The 20,170-nt window shown below is 40.1% G+C and overlaps 1 protein-coding gene and 1 long non-coding RNA gene across 10 annotated transcripts in view; one reads left to right on the top strand and one right to left on the bottom strand.

The window, feature by feature from the left end:
• LOC110836787 (uncharacterized) overlaps window positions 1-20,170 on the bottom strand; it is a 648,071-nt gene that overhangs the window by 58,781 nt on the left and 569,120 nt on the right. For all 7 annotated transcript variants that reach the window (XM_087340435.1, XM_087340440.1, XM_087340434.1 and 4 more), the window contains one exon: window positions 3,321-3,431. In XM_087340435.1, coding sequence (XP_087196561.1) covers window positions 3,321-3,431 — 111 coding nt within the window. The remainder of the gene's footprint in view (window positions 1-3,320; window positions 3,432-20,170) is intronic.
• The window catches only part of LOC110836788 (uncharacterized), a 229,735-nt gene that overhangs the window by 134,579 nt on the left and 74,986 nt on the right, over window positions 1-20,170 (top strand). The gene's annotated exons all lie outside the window — the stretch shown is intronic.

Below are 20,170 nucleotides of genomic sequence, written 5' to 3'. Positions count from 1 at the left end.
ATTATTATTATTATTATTCATAAATCAGACTGGAATTCATGCTCGAGATATTTTTCGGGGTGTGACTTTCGTTCCGCCGAAATAAACAGTCTTGTATTAGTCATTATTCTATCGTGTAGTCTCCGAGCAAGAAAACATTCTCACCGGGACTTAAACAAAGGACACTTTTCGGAGTCTCTTCGTGATTCCATGTAATAAGCATGCCGGGTTTGGGACAAATCAACATTTCTCTTCTCGAGCTACGCGCGAATATGCATACCCACAGTTTCATTTACAATTACAACACACGATTCTGGCGTAATTAACTTACTTTGGCATCTAATGAGCTCTGTTACTCAGCAACGTTTAATCACCAATGCCAGGCTGGGACCGATCTTTACAGCGGTCGCCACAAAACGATCCGCTTTATGCTTCAGAATTGTGCCTGTCGCCGCCAGGCTTACCACGACAGCAGTGTTGAGGCACGACGTTCTCAGGATAAGGAAGTTAGCGTCAGCCACAAGACTCGGTAGGGTAATGGGTATTATGTATGTATATATAGCAATAAGGTATCATGATAAATAGCCAGATAATGCGAACAACAGTTGGTGTTTTGTGATTTTGGGACGAGTTATGCCTATACTACAGTAAAGCTCTTTATCACAACCAATGACGTTTAAAACACATACCCATCAGTCTCATTTTAGCTACGTTAAGAATTCGGTGTAAAAGTCTTATTGTCCGAACAAGCAGGCGTACAAATGCCTTGAAAGCACGTAAACGTGCAAGGTTAGGTTAGGTTAGGTTGTTTTAGTTTAGGTTGGGTTGGGTTGGGTTAGGTTTGGTTGGGTTAGGTTTGGTTAGGTTGGGTTAGATTAGGTTGGGTTAGGTTAGGTTGTTTTAGGTTTGGTTGGGTTAGGTTAGGTTGTTTTAGGTTGGGTTAGGTTTTGTTGGGTTAGGTTAGGTTGTTTTAGGTTTGGTTGGGTTAGGTTTGGTTTGGTTGGGTTTGGTTTGGTTGGGTTTGGTTAGGTTGGGTTAGGTTAGGTTGTTTTAGGTTTGGTTGGGTTAGGTTAGGTTGTTTTAGGTTGGGTTAGGTTTTGTTGGGTTAGGTTAGGTTGTTTTAGGTTTGGTTGGGTTAGGTTTGGTTGGGTTAGGTTGGGTTGGGTTGGGTTGGGTTAGGTTGGGTTGGGTTGGATTGGGTTAGGTTAGGTTATATTAGGTACGATTAAGGTGTTATTGAACGTAAGCACTATACAGTGAAAACGTGTGAAGTCGGGGATAAATTTCCATGATGGTAGACAAAGATGTGCGATAAACTTGACGCTTCGACCGATGTATCCTTGAGCCCCAGTGTATAAGAGCAGTGGCGGAGAAATTACTTGTCATTCCTGCACTGCGGTAGAGCCCCACTCATCCAGTTCTTGACACGTCTTTCTACTATCGCAGCTGTAGATACGAAGATGGCTGTTCTATGGGATGTAGCGCCGTTTAGTCTGGTTTAATTTTACCCACGTTGCCGAAACGCCTATCACAAATCACGGCGCAAGACTCCAGAAGACCAACCATATTCATGTTGCTGTTTTATAATCTACAGTGAAATGTCTTATATACATGCAGAATATTTTATGAATATCTATTATCAATATTATTCCAGGCCCTATTTTAAGTGTCCCTCCCAGCACATAAATTCGCAAGTCCATGTTGTTATTACTCACAACAGGAAATAATAAATTAATTATACATTCTGAGTTGCAAAAGAAATTGGTTGGTGGCCAGGCGATGTATCCCGGGAGTCAAGCTTAATTTTATTTTTGGATTATAAACTTTCGTCACACAAACCTAACATCATCAACACGATATTTGTGGGACTCGATATCTGTGCAACATAAATATAGCTCACATAATTTTGTTTCTCTCCAGAACTCTTCATAGTTTAAAACAATTCAGAGGGGCGTTTAACTCGGCAGAGTTTTCGATCGAGACATCGAACTCGACGTTCGTCGTCGCTTTCATAATTTACGACAGCTTGGATGTGCTAATAAGGCCATGGCAAACGGCGATGCTTTGAAATCGAAACACACGAATCCCTCTTTACTCCGCAGCTTCGGAACTTCCTTTGACTGCAGGGGATACTGAACAGCTGGAGCTGAAGTTTTAACTTCAGAGTTCACCAAAAGAGAATCACCTTCTCACAGTTTTTGCGTTCCCCTTAAAGGATGTTCTAACAGAATAGCATATCCTTTGACCTCTTTTGATCTCTCGTGTCGAGAAAATTTTGACCGCGACGAAGGTCCGCATTTTTGAGAAATAAAAAATGTAAAACATCGCGTGACACGCCATGCTACCGGATCGGGAAGGGTACTGCTAAGTCCGCGTGAACAAAATTCTCCCAAATCCAACTTCCATATGTGACTTCTAAGTATGATTCTAATTGCATTTTAAAACCCCCATGCTACTTGAGTAAACTGCCTTAAAGTTGTTGACCAAGCTTCCAGCACATATATAAACCAACGGAAATATATTTGTGCACATTCAAATGTTTTGGTTCCTGAGAGAGAAAATGCTTTTAACCTCGTGAATGAAATTTTGACTTTATCAAAACACGTCGGTAAACGATACGTGTTGAACCTATTATGGGGGTAATATAGCATCGTGTGATGATAGTGAACATTGCGACTGATCCCCCACCGAATGACAAAATCCATCTCCGATTCATTTGCTGACAGATAAGAGCAACACATGTTCGCCATTAAAATCAAGATTGGTATGGCGATGTAATTGGAGTCGTCTTTACATTTTACGTTCTAGAACTTTGACATTAACATTACCAGCGTGGCAATCACGTGAACTCGTGAGATTTGAAGAAATAGCACCATTCTGTGTAAGATAAACACCCTAAATGTGTGCACGTATTTATAAACACTATTTTATATATTATGTATATATTAAATCTTGTCCGTCTAATCACAATAAATTCTTATTAAATATTAAAATATTACAATAATTAACATTTAAAATATTTTAAAATATTAAATGATGTTCTTTATCGAAATATTCGATTTACATTAGACCATCATTTTTCATGTTTCACCGTCTTAGAAACACTATTTTTTTGAAGAGAGAAAAAATGAAAATGACATAAAGACCTTATAAAATTTTGGGTTTTCATGATCTGTAACTGGTTAGTCGGTGTTACTTGGTGCATGATGTACTGTAATAAATCCGACTGGAAGAACGACTAACCTAACCCGTGAGTCTAATTCCTCTGAAGCATGGAATGCAGCCACAGTAACGATGACGTGTTAGACTGCGGGTAAGAGAGTTAACAGGTAATTAGTTACCTGTGGAAGTTGAGCCAATCCAAAGACGTGAGCGGCTTCAGAGCGTGGAACGGCACCTCGTTCAGCTCGTTGTAACTAAGGTCCAGGGACCTCAGCACGTGGGCCATCGAGCTGAAACACAAAGGAGACACGTACAGCAAATCCCCAGACAAGGAACACGTAATATTCGCACTCTTATTCGATGCTTTTTGCTCTGAGACACTGAAGACTGTCATCCTTGGTCTTCCAAGTGGAATATCTCATTCAGACACGCCCTAAAAATATTGTAGACATTTCTCACGTCCCCCACGGGCGCTGCATGTCCGCCCATCTCCACCTCGATTTGATCATTCCAATAATTCTTGGTGAAAGGTACGAACCATGGATTCGTCACCATTTAGTTTACTGTAGCTCCATATCACTTCGTCCCTCTTGCGTTCAAAATGCTTTCTCTCGGTCCTCTACTCACACACGCCCAGCCTTTGAGAGACCGAATATCGCACCCATACAAAACAGCGGGCAAAAATCATTATTTTTGTGTACTGTGCTTTGATATTTTCGATTCGATATATATATATATCAGACGGAAAGACAAAGAATTCTGAGCTGCGTTTCTCAATTTTGTCTTGCTCTTAATTTGTACTTGTAACAGCCTTTCTTACATATTTAAACCCAGATAAATTTAATTATTTTTTTCGTGCAATTGAACGAACGTTGTCACACGTTTGCTCTTCCTGCGTTCATTTGTAGACCTCCCCTCCCGGTAGCGCCTAACAGAGCTTCTGAGAACTCGAGAAACGGGATATTAAGGAGGCACTCCGGAAGCTGATTTCTAAGTTAATTTTATAAATTTCCGCATCGTACATCTCAGCTGCAGTTTCTCATAAAGAGTCATTACAAGAATAATTATTCGTTTGATATTCCACAGTGCTTCGAGCAGAACATTTTTCTTACATGAGCTTAAATATAATTAATTATTTAATACTTCCATATCAGTGTTTCTTGGTCTCGTTCGCTCAATTAAATGGTCTTGGTTATCTTACACAAAATCCGTCCTTCCAATCTGCTCAAATTCTTGGTCCGCTGCTGGAATAGAACGGGCATTTATATAATGGAAAAGCGATATATATTCACCTTTGATAAGTTTATTCAGAAGAAGATTGTTATGAGTGCTCCTCGCGTGGGGCACCGCTAAGACTCTGACTCTACTTCCTTTAGATAAATTTTAATATTATCAGTCCATCTGATTCTAGGTTTTCCGGGAGGTCTCTTTCCTTCGACTTCTCCAACCAAAATACTTGTCGCATTCCTAATCTCCCATCATGTTTGGTACGCGGCCCGCCATTTGTAGCCCTCGAATGATCACCTGGTACTACCCGGAGAGGCGAGCACAGGTTATGGAGTTCATCATTCGTTAAACCACGTGACAGGTACACACTGAAGGTGTCACTCAGTACGAACGTACTTAAAAGAGTTTGATTTTCGGGCATTCGACGTGCAACTGCCAGAGATTTATTGTCACACATCAAAGTGGTTGCCCCCGCTGCCAGCTTGTCACAGCTCCTTCTTTGGAACAGGACCACAGGGAGGTAGGCAGCCCGCCTTTCTCTATTCCTCTTTGTCACAGCGACATAAAATTTGCATCGTGTGAATAGAATGTAACAAGGGGGGCAGAGGGCGTGTGCAAAGTGCCACACCCGGCCACTCTGTCTTCCTGCTCTCATAAATCTTTGAGTAAGATTAATATCTCGAAAGCTGACTCAATTCCTTCAAATCTCACTTAAATTTGACAAAATCTCCTGTCTCTTAACTCTGAGCAGTTTTAATTCTCTCTCTCTCTCTCTCTCTCTCTCTCTCTCTATATATATATATATATATATATATATATATATATATATATATATATATATATATGGTCTAGCGGTTAGAACGCTGGCCTTGTAATCCTGGGGTCTCGGGTTCGATTCCCGGCGGTGCCCGAATTTATAACTTGTGTTGGGCAAGGCCGTGGTCTAGGCAACACGGAGTTTTCCTCCGTGGCATCCCAACAATTACTCCATTCACACACAGAAGAAGGCAATGGCAAACCACTTCTGGATCATCTGCCAAGAACGTATATGAACAGGTCCCAGTCCGAGAAAAGGATGGAAGGATCCTGTTCATATGGACCTGTCGTCAGACAGAACACTAATATATATATATACAACCTTTCTTATAACGCGGGGCAAAGCCTCTCCTACAACGCAGGACACTAAGTTTTCACAAACCGTACACTGACGTCCAAGTTACGACACTATAAACTTCGTATTAAGTTTCGTGTATAAGTTCTTTTTTCAATTATCTGATATTTTGATTGTCGCGAACTAAGAGTGTAGCCTTAAGTGAGCAAATCTTATTAAGTAATGGCCTGATTTATTGATAATTGTGTTATTCTTCAGTGTTATTTCAGTATCTTACTTCATGTAGCGTAGTTCGGTAGAATGATTTGTAAATGGTAAATTGGAAAGATCCTGAAAAGAAGGGCACTTGCAAGTCTAAGTTTAACGCGCCTCTTGAGCGTTCTACTGACGTGAGGTCTGTGTTCACACATCTAGATACAGGTCTAATTAACATCTGCGCGTTGTTTCTACGCGGCATGAAGCAGTCTAATTGAAATGTTTTCAGCCAGACTTGAACTGTCTCTTAAGAGAAATCAATTCAAATTAAATCAAACATGAAGACCTGTAGAATGAGATGCTGATTGCAGGGCGTGTATGCATAGAATGGACCCACCGAAGCAGAATGTGTGATATGGTATCTGTGCTTCTGTACTTACGTTCTGGGAGAATTTGCATACTCCTGAGGTGTGGGTGTATAAATGTCGTAAGACGTGAGATTTCAATGTAACAAAGTCGTGTCTAGATACTGCTGATATTAAGGTATTATTGTAAGAGATATATTTTTGAGCGTATGAAGTTTTATTATGAACAGAGTAACACAAAATATATCTATTACTGCTCATGGCAGACGTTTTATATAAAGATGGAGCATTATTCCATGGTTCCCAATTATTCAATTCTTTAATTCCAGTAAAGATGTAGAAACAGAATCCGGAGCGATAGGTTACTGCAGCTATAGACAACTATTTGTATTGTTTGCTATGTTTTTCTAGGCTTGATAAATGTAGAAGTTTTCAAAATTTCTGACGGTACTTCAACATACCTCATAAATTATGTTGGCAGTACTGGTATCGCTGGTTGATATAAACAGTGGGTACCCTCAGTTATGTCCACGTAATTGGCCTTTGGTGACAGTGTTATCATGCGAGAAACAGTTGTTACAGCGAGACAATACACCACAGAACAACAACGATCTAAATGTGATATGATCTGTGGTCAGAGGCTGTGAAAATCGCGGGACGCTTTGTGATGGCTCAAATAGGGGAAGGACGGGCAATGGACGTCGTGGGTATCAATCGATTCTAACACGTGCTCAGGACAAGGAGTAGAACGGTCGGCATGTCCGGGAGAAATCAGTGCTGACGAGCCTACGTCTGAAGCGAACATCGATCATGGACAAACCAGTGTGAGAATGACGTATCAACTAAAAAGAATTGTGGTAGGATGAAAAACGTCTGAACATTTGAACCAAATACGTAATTATAAACCTAATTAATAATTAAGTTAAGAAAAATTAAAAGAAAAACTAATTATAATTAATGCTATAGAATGTTCGTCAGAAAAACACCATCTTTATTGTACATGTCAACGTCTTTGCATCAGAAATAAATCTGGCTGACGGTCTGACCTTGAAACTGTGATTAACCACGAATGTAGGGCAGTGTCAGATTATCCCAGCGGGTACCCGCGCACTGACAGAATAAAATATCGAATAATAATTTTGCTTTTAAACGCGTTAATAAGGAAAAAGGGCAGTCCCTTTGAATAAGGCGTTGAGGGATTCAGTCCCACTGAAATACCTTCATAATTGTCGTATCGCACGGGCACGGAAACGTCGGCTGTGGCACGAGGAGTCGCAGTTTTTAACTCTTTCGAGGTCGGAGGAATCCGTCGATGTCTCGCGGTTCTAGACAACAGAATTATATTCTAGAGGGCGGCGAACAAAGGACAGAGGCCATCAGCAGTGGAACACGGAATGTAACGAGTGACAACACTACGCTTTGAGCCTTGAGTAAAAACGTGTAGTCAATGCGGCGATGAAAACAGAGATCACAGTCCAACGACAAGACTTCAAGAACGTGAAATAAGATTATTACGCAATTTATAATTTCAGTTGATGTGTCAAGGTTACATAATCATATTTTGCCAACATCGAGGGCCATACAGTTTTCGAAACATTATTTTTGCACAGGAAGTGTGTCAGACTGAAGTACTTCACGTGGTATATTTTAAAATCATCAGGAAACGAAAGGTACTTAGAATTAAAATTAATTAATTAATTAATATGTTGGAAAGCAAAGGTCCTGAGTGGATTCCTGTGGAAGTGAAGACTTCAAAAAATATGAACGAGAAAGGGTTCCAGAAAGAAGTTGTCTCTTGATTAAAAAGGTGTGGAACCAACTGAGAACCAGCCTGTCTCTGTGAACTCACAGAGACGCGACGGCATTAAGATAAGTAACCGGACTGGCAGAGGTGGATAATTATAATAATAAACATAAGAATAAAACATTTATCCCTCTCTTTTGAATACGATACCCTGCAAGACAGTGAGTTGATGATGATGACCTCTACATAACAAAGAAATTGCTGCAGTCATAAACTGGAAGGTTAAGTGGTCTGGCTGACCATTGGTTGAAGAAAAGAGGCGTCGGGATAGTAAATAAATAATAATTTCATGAAAACTGATTGCTGTTTGTGCCTCAAAGGCGATGTTGTGGGCGAAGAATCTGCTGTATCAGCGGGATGACGGCTGACGCGAAGAACACGAACGTGAAGTCGCCACACCAGGACACGGCCACCCGCTCCTCTCGTTAGCAAGCAGCGTGTGTCTTGCTTTGCGGGCAGTATTCATAGCAGGGGCGGCGGCAGCCGATAATGCGATTATTTCGTACGTCCTACGTCGTCTGAACTTAAGAACAAACAGAGCATCAGACAAGAGCGAGGAACGAGTGTGTACTCTGTGTTCAGGCACAAGGACCGCGCGTTAAAACGACATCGCCCGTGGAGCGCAGTCCTCCTCGAGCTGCTAACAGTCGCTCAGCTGTCCAAGTAATTCGCCTGCTCTTACAGAACTCGACTCTTCGTTACTGTGTTCAGCCAGCTGAATCCAAACCACATCTCAAACCATCTTTATTCAGTGTTGATTTTAATATTATTCTCCCATAAGCGCCCAAGCGGTCATTTCACTTTAGGGCTTCGAACAAGAACTTCAGTAGCATTTCTCGTTTCTCCCATGCGTGCTACTTTCCCTCCCACTCTAATTTCTCTAGATGACACTGGCCACAATTACATTCCTTTGGCTGCTTTCAGTGTTCCGTTGGCGTGCCGCTAATTTTTGCAAGAAATCGTATATTCGCTTGTTTCAGTCAGAAAAAGGCAGAATCTCATCTTTCGCATTTGTAAATCATAACACACGCAGACTGGTTCATCATCGATAATTATATTCAACGCGTGTTATGTTTTGTTATCGTTTGGCTGCAAACACACGGGACAAGGATTTATATGTACGGATATGTTCAAGGCAAAATGCACTTTCGTACCCCATTTTCATGAGGCGAAGTTTTGTGGTGTTCTGTCATGTGTCTTTGACAAATTAGGCTGTGCCGCGGTACAAAAGAGCGGACCTCCCAAAATCACCTTTAATATAAAACATACGAATGGTTTTGGAAACCCCGAAAGCCAACATGTGTTCACTCGTTACAAACAATTCATAACAACGTCGGCTCGTTCCCTGTAATATATTTTTTTGTTTCAACTCCGTGCTTACTTCCTGATTTATTAGTAATACTCAGATGTATGGCAGGTTAAGTGTCACGCAAAAGCCAAGCACAACTTCACACATGGGATCCTGCCAACTTTTGTTTTTAGCCTGTGACTAATTGCCTCTGGAAGTTTGTACGCGGAGAATTCCAATTAATATTAAACATTCATGTCCTTAGATGGAAATGGTAATTAAAACACCTAACAAAGCTCGGGCTACTGTAATAATGCATAGTTTTTTTGTCATTATCAATTACTGTGCGTATGGCGTAATGGTTAAGTTCCATAAAACATCTGAGCCTGCCAGTCTTCTTCTGAACTCCAAAATTTATAAGTCATTAATAAACATATTACGCATTTGAAACCAAAGAAATTGTGGGGGGGGGGGGCATGAACGTTCATTTGCGGCTACAAAGTTCCCCAGGCAGTGCCCGATCGTCCTGCTGGTAAAGGTATTGAAGACAGAGCTCATCTAAAAAATATTTAATAATCCGGTCCGTACCGCGAAGAAAACTCCACGTTTCACCATTACAAAAGATTAAATAGTTACCGCTGTTTAAGGATATAATCGCTGTCTACACTGAAAATCATACGAAAACCATTAACACAAAATGAATAGTTGATGACTGCTTATGCAGATGGTAAGTATAGTTACCATTGGGCTTCGAAGGGTTTGTTGGCTTTGTCCACCTCTGGTGTTCGGAAATGAACACACTGTTTCGGAAGCTGATTATTTTTCCGTCCTCATGTCGTTTTATTTTGAGAATACCAGACGATCCAGTGACAGTAACGCATTTCTCGTTTCGTCAATGCGTGCTACATCACCCGCCCATTTTATACACTTTATCTCAACCGTTCTAACAGTCCCAAATAATGAGTACGTACTGTTAATTTCCGTGTTTTGTAATTTTCCTCATTCCCGTCTTAGGCCAGGATATTTGTACTGTCACGTCCTTAATCCGTCTTCCTCAATGTGATGGATACCGAAGACGACACGTCACATAATTATGTGCAGCACTAAGCGTGGTCTATTGTCCGAATCCATTAACACACATTTATGACCGCGGCTGTACCGAAAATTATCGGGAGGCGTGAACTAATCACACTGCAGTATTAATCGAACTGCCTGCACTGCGGATAATCCATACTGAAAACATAGTTACTCTCATCAGATTTGTACTTAATTCCAGATGTTATAAAGGGTTCATTAAATGTACATAACAGTTTTACGTTACAAGCGGATCTGATGACTGGGTTCTAAGATATATGACGCTCAGCACGTTGGACAAGGAACGTAGTTAATAATTGTACTCTCAGATACATACTAATTAACAGGGTTTAAGATCAACTAGTTGATGGGAATAACATGTAGCATGGATGATACGGGAGAGATGTGTACATGTTCATCTGAAAACCTAAGGGAATTGGACCGTGTGTGGGACTTAAAGGAAGCTGTGAGAATGTCTTAAAATTAATCTGAATTAACTTGGGCGGTTTATTGACGAACTGCGCCAAGGATGTAACAAGGCTGGCAATGCGAAATTCGAACAGGGGTATGAAAAATAATAAATTTTACGTAAGATTTGAGGTGTTAACATCGACCAGACTACACAGCGCAACAACCCAGAAGACAGAAATCTTCATACTCTGATGACGGAGGCAGTATGACCTCTGAAACGTTGGTAAACATCGACCAGACTACAAGGCGCAACAACCCAGAAGACAGAAATCTTCACACTCTGATGATGGAGGCAGTATGACCTCTGAAACGTTGGTAAACATCGACCAGACTACACAGCGCAACAACCCAGAAGACAGAAATCTTCATACTCTGATGACAGAGGCAGTATGACCTCTGAAACGTTGGTAAACATCGACCAGACTACACAGCGCAACAACCCAGAAGACAGAAATCTTCATACTCATCGCCCTGATGAAGGAGGCAGTATTACCTCTGAAACGTTGGTTAACATCGACCAGACTACACAGCGCAACAACCCAGAAGACAGAAATCTTCATACTCATCGCCCTGATGAAGGAGGCAGTATTACCTCTGAAACGTTGGTTAACATCAACCAGACTACACAGCGCAACAACCCAGAAGACAGAAATCTTCAATAAATTTTACGTCAGTACAAAATCTAGTTTCCAGAAATACAAATCATGTGGTAGCATATTGTACTTGGATGTGTGGGGTCACGGGATCGAATTTCCGTCATGTCAGAACTTAACCCATGCACCTGCCACAAATAAATTCTGTACCAAGTTTTCTATTTTCCGAAAGTCAAAAATCATTCGTCATTGTATGGCCGTGTTGCACGTGGCATTAGTGCCGATACCACCTCACAAGTTTGCCTGTCCGCCATATTGGTATTACTTTTTGTAGGAAATTAAAATGTACGATTCTAAACTATTCTCCAATGGCATAACGCCCATACTAAATTTTATTCAAAACCGTTCAACGGTTCTGGGGTTGAATCGTAGACAGACATGGCTCATTAAATTTGTTGGAAAATAATTTATCAAATTTTTCGTAATATTCGTTCCGAAGAACCGATGCGGGAGTTAGTTCGTTTGTTAGTTAGTTGGCATTTCATTTAATATCACTGTATAAATAAGAAGGATGAACAAAACTCTTATCTTTAAAAAATGTTTCCTCAAATATCACGTCAGCTTAGGTTCTCGACAAGAAACAGGCATTTCGGTAGAAGCTGATATTATGCACTTACAAAAACCAATGCCGGCTTCGATAAACGCATGTTTACAAATTTTATACAAAACCAAGACGAATTAAGTAGTGATGAATCCACGAACATGAACACGAAACTGCAATGTGATTTACTGTGTACAGGATTAAGAATATATTTCACTTCGTAGATCACTAACAAAGTGGATCCTTTGAGCGTATTCAGATTAATCGACGTCGAGCAGACGACGTCTGTCTCGTGGTTAGGATTCTGCCTTGAATTGGAACAATTAATCACGGGACAAAAGTGTCACAGTCTCTAGTCTGACGTTCGTACCGACAGGCTCTATTGTCTGTTAACAAACGTTTGCCCACCCTAAATCTCTAATACTCTGTGGCGAATTGCATGTAATTCGCCATTCGATTCGTATTGAACTCCATTCACTGATACAGAAAATGTAAGGTGTTTTGAGAGAAATGAACTCGCCTTACAGCCTTATCGTACCAGTGCGTCACTAAGGGCTTGTCCCTTCAAAGGATTTGGTGCTGTGGTTCAGGGAATTACTTGAGAAGCTTATAGTTGCGCAGTTGGTCAGGGAATTCTGTGCTTTCGTAGAATTCAGATGTTGATTACTGTGTGTACAAAAGTACGGGACTGTATTATGAACAATTTCAGTACAGTCAATGAAGTTCCGTTTTAACGTTATGACCTCTTATGCCATTGGCTGTGCCACGGTGGTCTAGCGGTTAGAACGCTGGCCTTGTAATCCTGGGGTCTCGGGTTCGATTCCCGAAGGTGCCCGAATTTATAACTTGTGTTGGGCAAGGCCGTGGTATAGGCAACACGGAGTTTTCCTCCGTGGCATCCCAACAATTACTACATTCACACACAGAAGAAGGCAATGGCAAACCACTTCTGGATCATCTGCCAAGAACGTATATGAACAGGTCCCAGTCCGAGAAAAGGATGGAAGGATCCTGTTCATATGGACCTGTCGTCAGACAGAACACTAAATAATAATAAGATGAGGTGGTCTAGCGGTTAGAACGCTGGCCTTGTAATCCTGGGGTCTCGGGTTCGATTCCCGGCGGTGCCCGAATTTATAGCTTGTGTTGGGCAAGGCCGTGGTCTAGGCAACACGGAGTTTTCCTCCGTGGCATCCCATCAATTACTCCATTCACACACAGAAGAAGGCAATGGCAAACCACTTCTGGATCATCTGCCAAGAACGTATATGAACAGGTCCCAGTCCGAGAAAAGGATGGAAGGATCCTGTTCATATGGACCTGTCGTCAGACAGAACACTAAATAAATAAAAATAATAATATGCCATTGGCTGTCCCAAGAGATCGCATCCCTTCAGATTTAAAGACCACACTCGACTTAATTATTCGAACAATTACGGGTAATGAGGTCGAATTATGAGCATCGCTATGTAATGTGTATTCATCTGTTACCGTTCTTTCTAGGACCGATATTTTCCTCAGGAATTTGTGGTCATACACCCACGATTTACGTTCTTGGCCCCAGTTTCAGAGAAAAAATTCTGAACTAAAACAATTGACATGTCCATAATTTCATAATGAATGTAATTTATACTTGAAAGCTTTACAGTTTCTAGAGACTTATTAGCAATACTCGCATTAAGATTTTGCCCCGTGCTGTGATTACAAATCAATAATATAACATACTCCCTTGTCTCCGAGTTTATGTCTACACGTTCTTCAAATCACTGTCATCTAATAGAGAAACTTTTATTGTTAAAACTGATACCGGAAACAATTCTCACCCACAAAACTCAGCTTTGAGGGAGATCGAAGCTTAGATGGAGGATAATATTAAAATTGTTCTTACTGAAACAAGTTGTGAAAGTGTTTACAGTTGTCTCAGGATGAACTTTCGAGTTCTACAAAAGCGGGCGATTTCTTCACCAGCTGAATAATTGCTATCATCTCTTAGGGAGCAATGCGACAGGGAAATGTATATATATGCAAATTGCTACAGAATGTTGATTTAGTATGGATTTGGATCCTAGATGCTTGGGTAAAACGGAACACTGACGAAAGCGAATTATATTACGAAACAGAATAGCGAGTAAAACATTCGAAATGCAACTTTCTGGAGGCAAAAATATTTTCACACGCAGAGATTCGGAATGAGTACAAAGAAAAGTTCTTTATGAGACTCCAGCCTCCTGGAAGTTGCGTTCCCAGTGAGCTGTGATACTGCGATATGGATAATTGGGCACAAACGTAGAATTAAATGAAGGTGGGACTGGGAGACTGCGGCCCCCAAATTAGATGGAGTGGCTGTTCCTTTGTTTGGTTTCTGCTCCTGTGTCTTCGTCTGAAGATCGCATCCAGAACGAATGAAGGTAACTGAACATGCAGGAAAATCGAGGAACTTCTTCGATACAGAATAAGCGCAAATAGTCTACAGTTATAGACCAATCTCTTTATTTTTAAGCAAACAATAAGTCAGTGATTTTGTTCGAGAAAGTAAATGAAGTCTCTCTGAACGAATTTGCCCAGAGTTTTGTAATAAACTGCAATGAACTGTTATTAAATCGTCCTCATTCACAGGGTGAGCACAAATTATATATACCATTCCAGAAATAATTTTCGAAGCAACCGAGCGGGACACAAATCCCGAACATTCAGACATCAAACTGCAAGTCAAGAGGCGATCGATTTGAGCAAAACTGACAACTCTGCAGCACTATAGAGTTGATAAGGAATATTAAATGTGGTTCGAGATATCGATAAGTTGAGAGCTCCGGACACGATCCAAAGACAAAGACTTCAATGTTTTTGTTTTTAAATAATAAAAGCAGTTATATTAAGTGCCATATTGTAATGGTAAACATGGCGCATTGCTGATATCAACACTAAAAAGTCGTCCAGACTATGATTCATAAACTTATTTTATTTTATAATATTGGGCGATGTATTTCGTCTCTCTAATTCATCATCTGGTGGCCGAGTTGTTCAAAAAACTAATTCTAAATTATCCAGTTACGTCAACTGATGTATTCAGTGCCTTAGGCCCTTGTAGTTAGTTAGACTTTAGTCAAGTTTATATTGTAAAATGATTAGAGTCTGATTAAAATTTGCTGTCTTGAACGGTAGTCAGCCACGGGACTGCCTTATCGAAACAGCACGCACTGTACATCTGCGTGACGTTCGCATTTTGGTCTGTGTTTTGTTTGAGCGTGCTGTTTAACAGTTCTGATCTAGCGTCGAATTGAAAGGAGCTCAGGGAATAATTAATTGAAAAGGATGTGGAAGGCAGCGGTCATGGAGGGACTGAGGAAATCACGGAAGTTCTCAGTCAGGTTAGGCCGTTTCCGAACAGAGATTTGAATCCGGGGCTTACGTTTATTCTCGTCTTACGTTACTGTAAGTTCGTCAGTGTACCGACGAGAAGTCTGAATGCGCAGTTCCAAGTTGGAATGAAAGGAGATTCAAGATAGGGGGAGGATATAGCGCACAAATATGAAGTGTTCTTGGAGAATAAAATGTTTAGAGAAGTAAGAAAGATAGGGAAATTTTACAACCTCTTCCAGTGAATTAAAACTTGAATTTTGGAGTGTGTTTGTTAAATGGTGAGGCGGTGAGTAAATTGTTTAAGACTGTTTTGTGCAGTGTCTGATAAAGTCTTGACGTATTAATTAGGTCATTTCCTTTAACGACGCGCGAGGATAATAGCTTCAGTATTAGGTTATATAAATAACGCTTTCAGTGACAACTGTCTCTTTGAAAAATCTACTACGTCAGGGGTTACAATTATTTTCTGTTGTTTAAAAATGAACGCAGGCCGAGGGGCCTCGCGGGAAAATCTTGTAATTGAGGAGAATTACACACGAGTGGATCGAGTAATTGATGTAACCAATTCCTGTCACGTGTTGTCGGCTAAAAATAAATTATACTGAAATAACGAGAAATACAACAACAAAAAAAGGTGTTATATTGAGCGTCGATGAACCAAGTTCACTCTCTTCCTCGTGTCTGATGCAAACCGGCGAAGAGTTTCTGCAGTGACGGAAAACGGTCGATTCGTTTGGTACAGGGTGATCGAGAAATGTGTCCCTGAACTCCTTAAGGCAAGTTACGTAAGAATGAGACGCCGGGTAGCGTTCTAAGACAAATATTCGTTGCACCTGTGAAAAAGACATCCTTGCACTTCGTCTGTTGAAAGATGAATGGCGGACTGGCCCGAGCAGGTTATAAGATGACGAAACCTGCATGGGTTCTTGTACATTCAAAGTGATATGGTGCTTTTATTAATTAATTAATTAATTAATTCAGACAGCCATCTTGTTGTAAATAAGTGTACCAGACACCCATAGCATATTTGAAACACATGTTCACATATGTTTTGCCTTTCTCAGTTACATCGACTTCTTATCGGACAGATTTAGGAAAGTAATGCTGTCGATATAAGATTTAAAGTAATCTCATTACAAACAAGTGAGGTCGCGAAAGGCGTATTGACTGTACACAATCCTACACATCACAGTTTAATCACTTGCAGAGATAGGAGGATAATACTAAAAAATAGTTGTTCAACAAAGTTGAAGATGTGGTCCAGTGGCTGACTCGCGCGAACACGGAAATTATTGTACAGGTTCTTTTTTAAAACTTTAAATTTCTCGGTGAGCTGAGCGAATATTAGCCTATGAAGCAAAACTGTCCTCATGGAGCTAGTTTTTTTAATAGTATTTTATGTTAGTGGTTTATAAGCTTGTCCTGGGGTTAATAAAACGCAGTTCGCTTAACGTTGGTATCATTACGGACGTGACATGGTGTGTTTGTTCACCCCTGAGCTTCCATGTGCTTGCACAGAGAGTAATTTTCCTGCTTTGCTTCGTGTAATGCGATGTCCCTTTGTTTCGTTGTATTCAAAACATGTTCTTGCATTACAGAAGACAGGTCTTTCACACTCGCCATATAGACTCATGCCAAAACGTGAAAATTGAAAAGGAAGATGCACATTTATAGTAGGAACGTATATTTATACGTTTAAAGTAAGAAATCTTAAGTTCCTGAGACTCGCTCTGCTTTGCTGTCTGTTGTACACTCTCGAATTTCCTTTTCGGGATGACGAGTGGTAGAAAACTTTATTCCCAGGGCTGCAAAGGGATTCTGTCGTGTAAAGAATTTGCAGCGAGGCGCAAGGATCAGCAGGAATGCCAACATAAGCTGTGAAATCCGAAATCTGTTTAAGGGTTGGGTTGAGAGGGACGTGTTGGGAAATTTATGAGAAAATATAGGGAATAAAAGGGCTGGAGCTAGGGGCAGAGGGGGTGGAGGGGTCGTCCAGAAGGGCAATAAAAGGTCGTTTTATAGGGGCTGTAGTTCAGTGCCCCCCTCACTCCTGCACTGAGCTTGGTTCCTCACATCGCAGTTGGTACGGTTCTGAGGTTTACACTTGCAGTCATGACACTGTTTACGGTACAGACTAAAAATAATTAAATTCTGCTCTCCTTTTTGCCAACTTACACTCACTTTCTTTATTTTGATTCGCAATTCTAACATAAAAACGTACAATGAATAACTTTATCTGACGTACGTCGTGTGATTAAATTTTATTGTTATATGTTTCGGGTTAAATGTGCCTATCATCAGGCATCAGAACTGTCAAACGTTTGACGACAATATAATTCAGACCACCTGTAGTACAATTATATAATTTTAATGTGATAAGCAAAATTTTATATCGTGTCATTTTTTTTTTCCCACTTTAGTATTGACTGGATATTTGCATGCGATCATTTGATGTCGATATTTACAATTGCAAAGTTCCGCGATATTTGCTTCAAGTGTTTAATTCTCTGTTTAGATTTAAAACCATGAAACTTCAGTTATTAATCAGCAGAATGTGAAATGTAAAATAAAGTACAAATATTTATTTAATTTTTATATATTATAATGCATTGCACTACACAACATATGTTCCAAATCAAAATTATGACTTTTATCTATCCGCAACTCGACGCGAGTTTATAATCGTACACTCTTTTGTAGATGACGGCGTAGATCAAACACAACTCGCAAGAATTAATCCCGAACTGGAGGTATTTTATTGCCGGATGAACCCCCACCCTGTCTCACAGGCAGATCAAATATTAACTAACATCTTGAAGAGGGAAAAACCACGTAGCCCATAAAATATGAACCGCACAAACTACGAACACTTTTCAGCTGAATGAGTCCTTAGATAAATATCAAGGAAGGAATCAAACGCATTGTTCTTGCGTGTTTGAAAACCTTCACGTCCAGCACATGGTACGAAGTGTTACACACATGCGCTGTTAAACAGTAGACCAAAATGGCGCGCGTTTCACAACTTAACTCTTAATGGACGCCAGTACGCTGCATTACTGCAAGCATAATTTCATAATGGAGTGTAATGGGCGTGAACACAGGACCGTGTCATTTAAAGCCGTGCTTACGTCTTCTCTTGAGCGTGGTCTATGTTTTACGGCCCCAGGCAACAGCGTCACTCAAAGCTGATTCGTCTATTGGCATCTGCAAATATGGCTTATCGCTTTACACAGATTCAAATGTATCTGAAGATTTATTATCCAGATATAAATAATACAATTAAAATCTATAACTTAATACTTGTAGCCTCTGACGTAACAATAATTAATCACTGTATTTTTCTTCGTGCGGTGTTGTCTGTGAGACAACGCCCATTTGATACTCAAGGCAGTTGATCTGTTTGTGACAAGTTCTGCGCTCTGGTTACGCGAATTTCATCAGTCTGTCACACGGACATTCCGATTTCCACTCAATGTCCCAGAAGACAGCTTTTGAGAGAATTGGTGTCTTTAAAATATGTCTGTCCCTTCCCTCTTTCAATTTCTTCACGACACTATTTTGAGACTACCAGGCCTGTGTAGTGATTAAACGTCGTCAAACAACTCCCAAGCACGTAGTAAATATATCTAGCATTATGATTATGCTTCTCCAAACTCTGACGCGAAATTGTAATTAAAAGCTTTATTTAACATTTATTTATTTTAATCCGTCTGATCACAATATTTAAAATTTCTTATAATTAAGATAATAAAATATCATTCATGTTCCGTATCGATTGATCGATTTACATTTCGGAACATTTACACGACATGTTTCGGTTTTTATAAAACCATCATCAGGTGTAAAATATATCTAAGAACTGAAAACTCAATTATGATTTCTGTAGTTTTTTGGTGGTGTTTCATTACGTTTGTTTTTTCCATTTTTGGGCGAAGGTGTTGTTTTTCTTAAATGTTATTAGATGTACATATCGGCCAAAGATGTAGGAGTGAGTGTCCCGATATGTCCAGAAGTACTACTGTCTTCGAATAGTATACTCCTACATCTTTGGCCGATATGTACATCTAATAACATTTAAGAAAAACAACACCTTCGCCCAAAAATGGAAAAAACAAACGTAATGAAACACCACCAAAAAACTACAGAAATCATAATTGAGTTTTCAGTTCTTAGATATATTTTACACCTGATGATGGTTTTATAAAAACCGAAACATATTGTGTAAATGTTCCGAAATGTAAATCGATCAATCGATATGGAACATCAATGATATTTTCTTATCTTAATTATAAGAAATTTTAAATATTGTGATCAGACGGATTAAAATAAATAACTGTTATAATATTCACAATATGGCGCAATTACACTATCTTTTATTTAACATGTCGTAATATCGATACTTTTGTTTGAAACACCTTGTGGTGTGTGCCACGTTAGGGAAGAGAGCTATTCTTTGCCAGGATCTTGAAGCTGAAATACACGCGCAAGTCCTGAAACAAAGTGGGAAAATAACGCGTAGCGTCCCAAGGAACGTTCACATAGGAGCATCTGTTACGTTCTTTATTGAGACGCCTTCCAGACGCACAGCGCCCATAACTCAAGGTCACGCACGCATTAGAACGTCCCGTACAGCTTTAAAAGACTTCGTAGAAGAGCGAGTGAAGTTTTGCTTGTGCCCCTAATTCGTATAATTTGCAACCTGCAACAATTTCATATCCTTACAGTAAGCGTGCGTGGACACCTCTTCTGCCCCTTGTTATTGTCTGCATTCTCCCTCATCAGGGCTTCAAACCCCGGTAAAAAGTCGGCGATACCCCCTAGAAAGAAGGTTGGATGAGACCCAAAGCCGGTCTCGATGCAATTGCAAAAAAGACAAACTACTCATTTAACTCAAAATTTGTTATTTTATGTTCAGATAAGTGGATTTATTATTCTTTAAA

Source organism: Zootermopsis nevadensis, unplaced genomic scaffold (assembly GCF_977971745.1).
Source record: "Zootermopsis nevadensis isolate Lab colony 2312 unplaced genomic scaffold, Znev_1.0 Znev_ptg000061l, whole genome shotgun sequence".
Lineage (NCBI taxonomy): Eukaryota > Metazoa > Arthropoda > Insecta > Blattodea > Termopsidae > Zootermopsis > Zootermopsis nevadensis.
The sequence above is the reverse complement of the archived record's forward strand: the minus strand, read 5'-3'. Positions and strand labels throughout refer to the sequence as shown.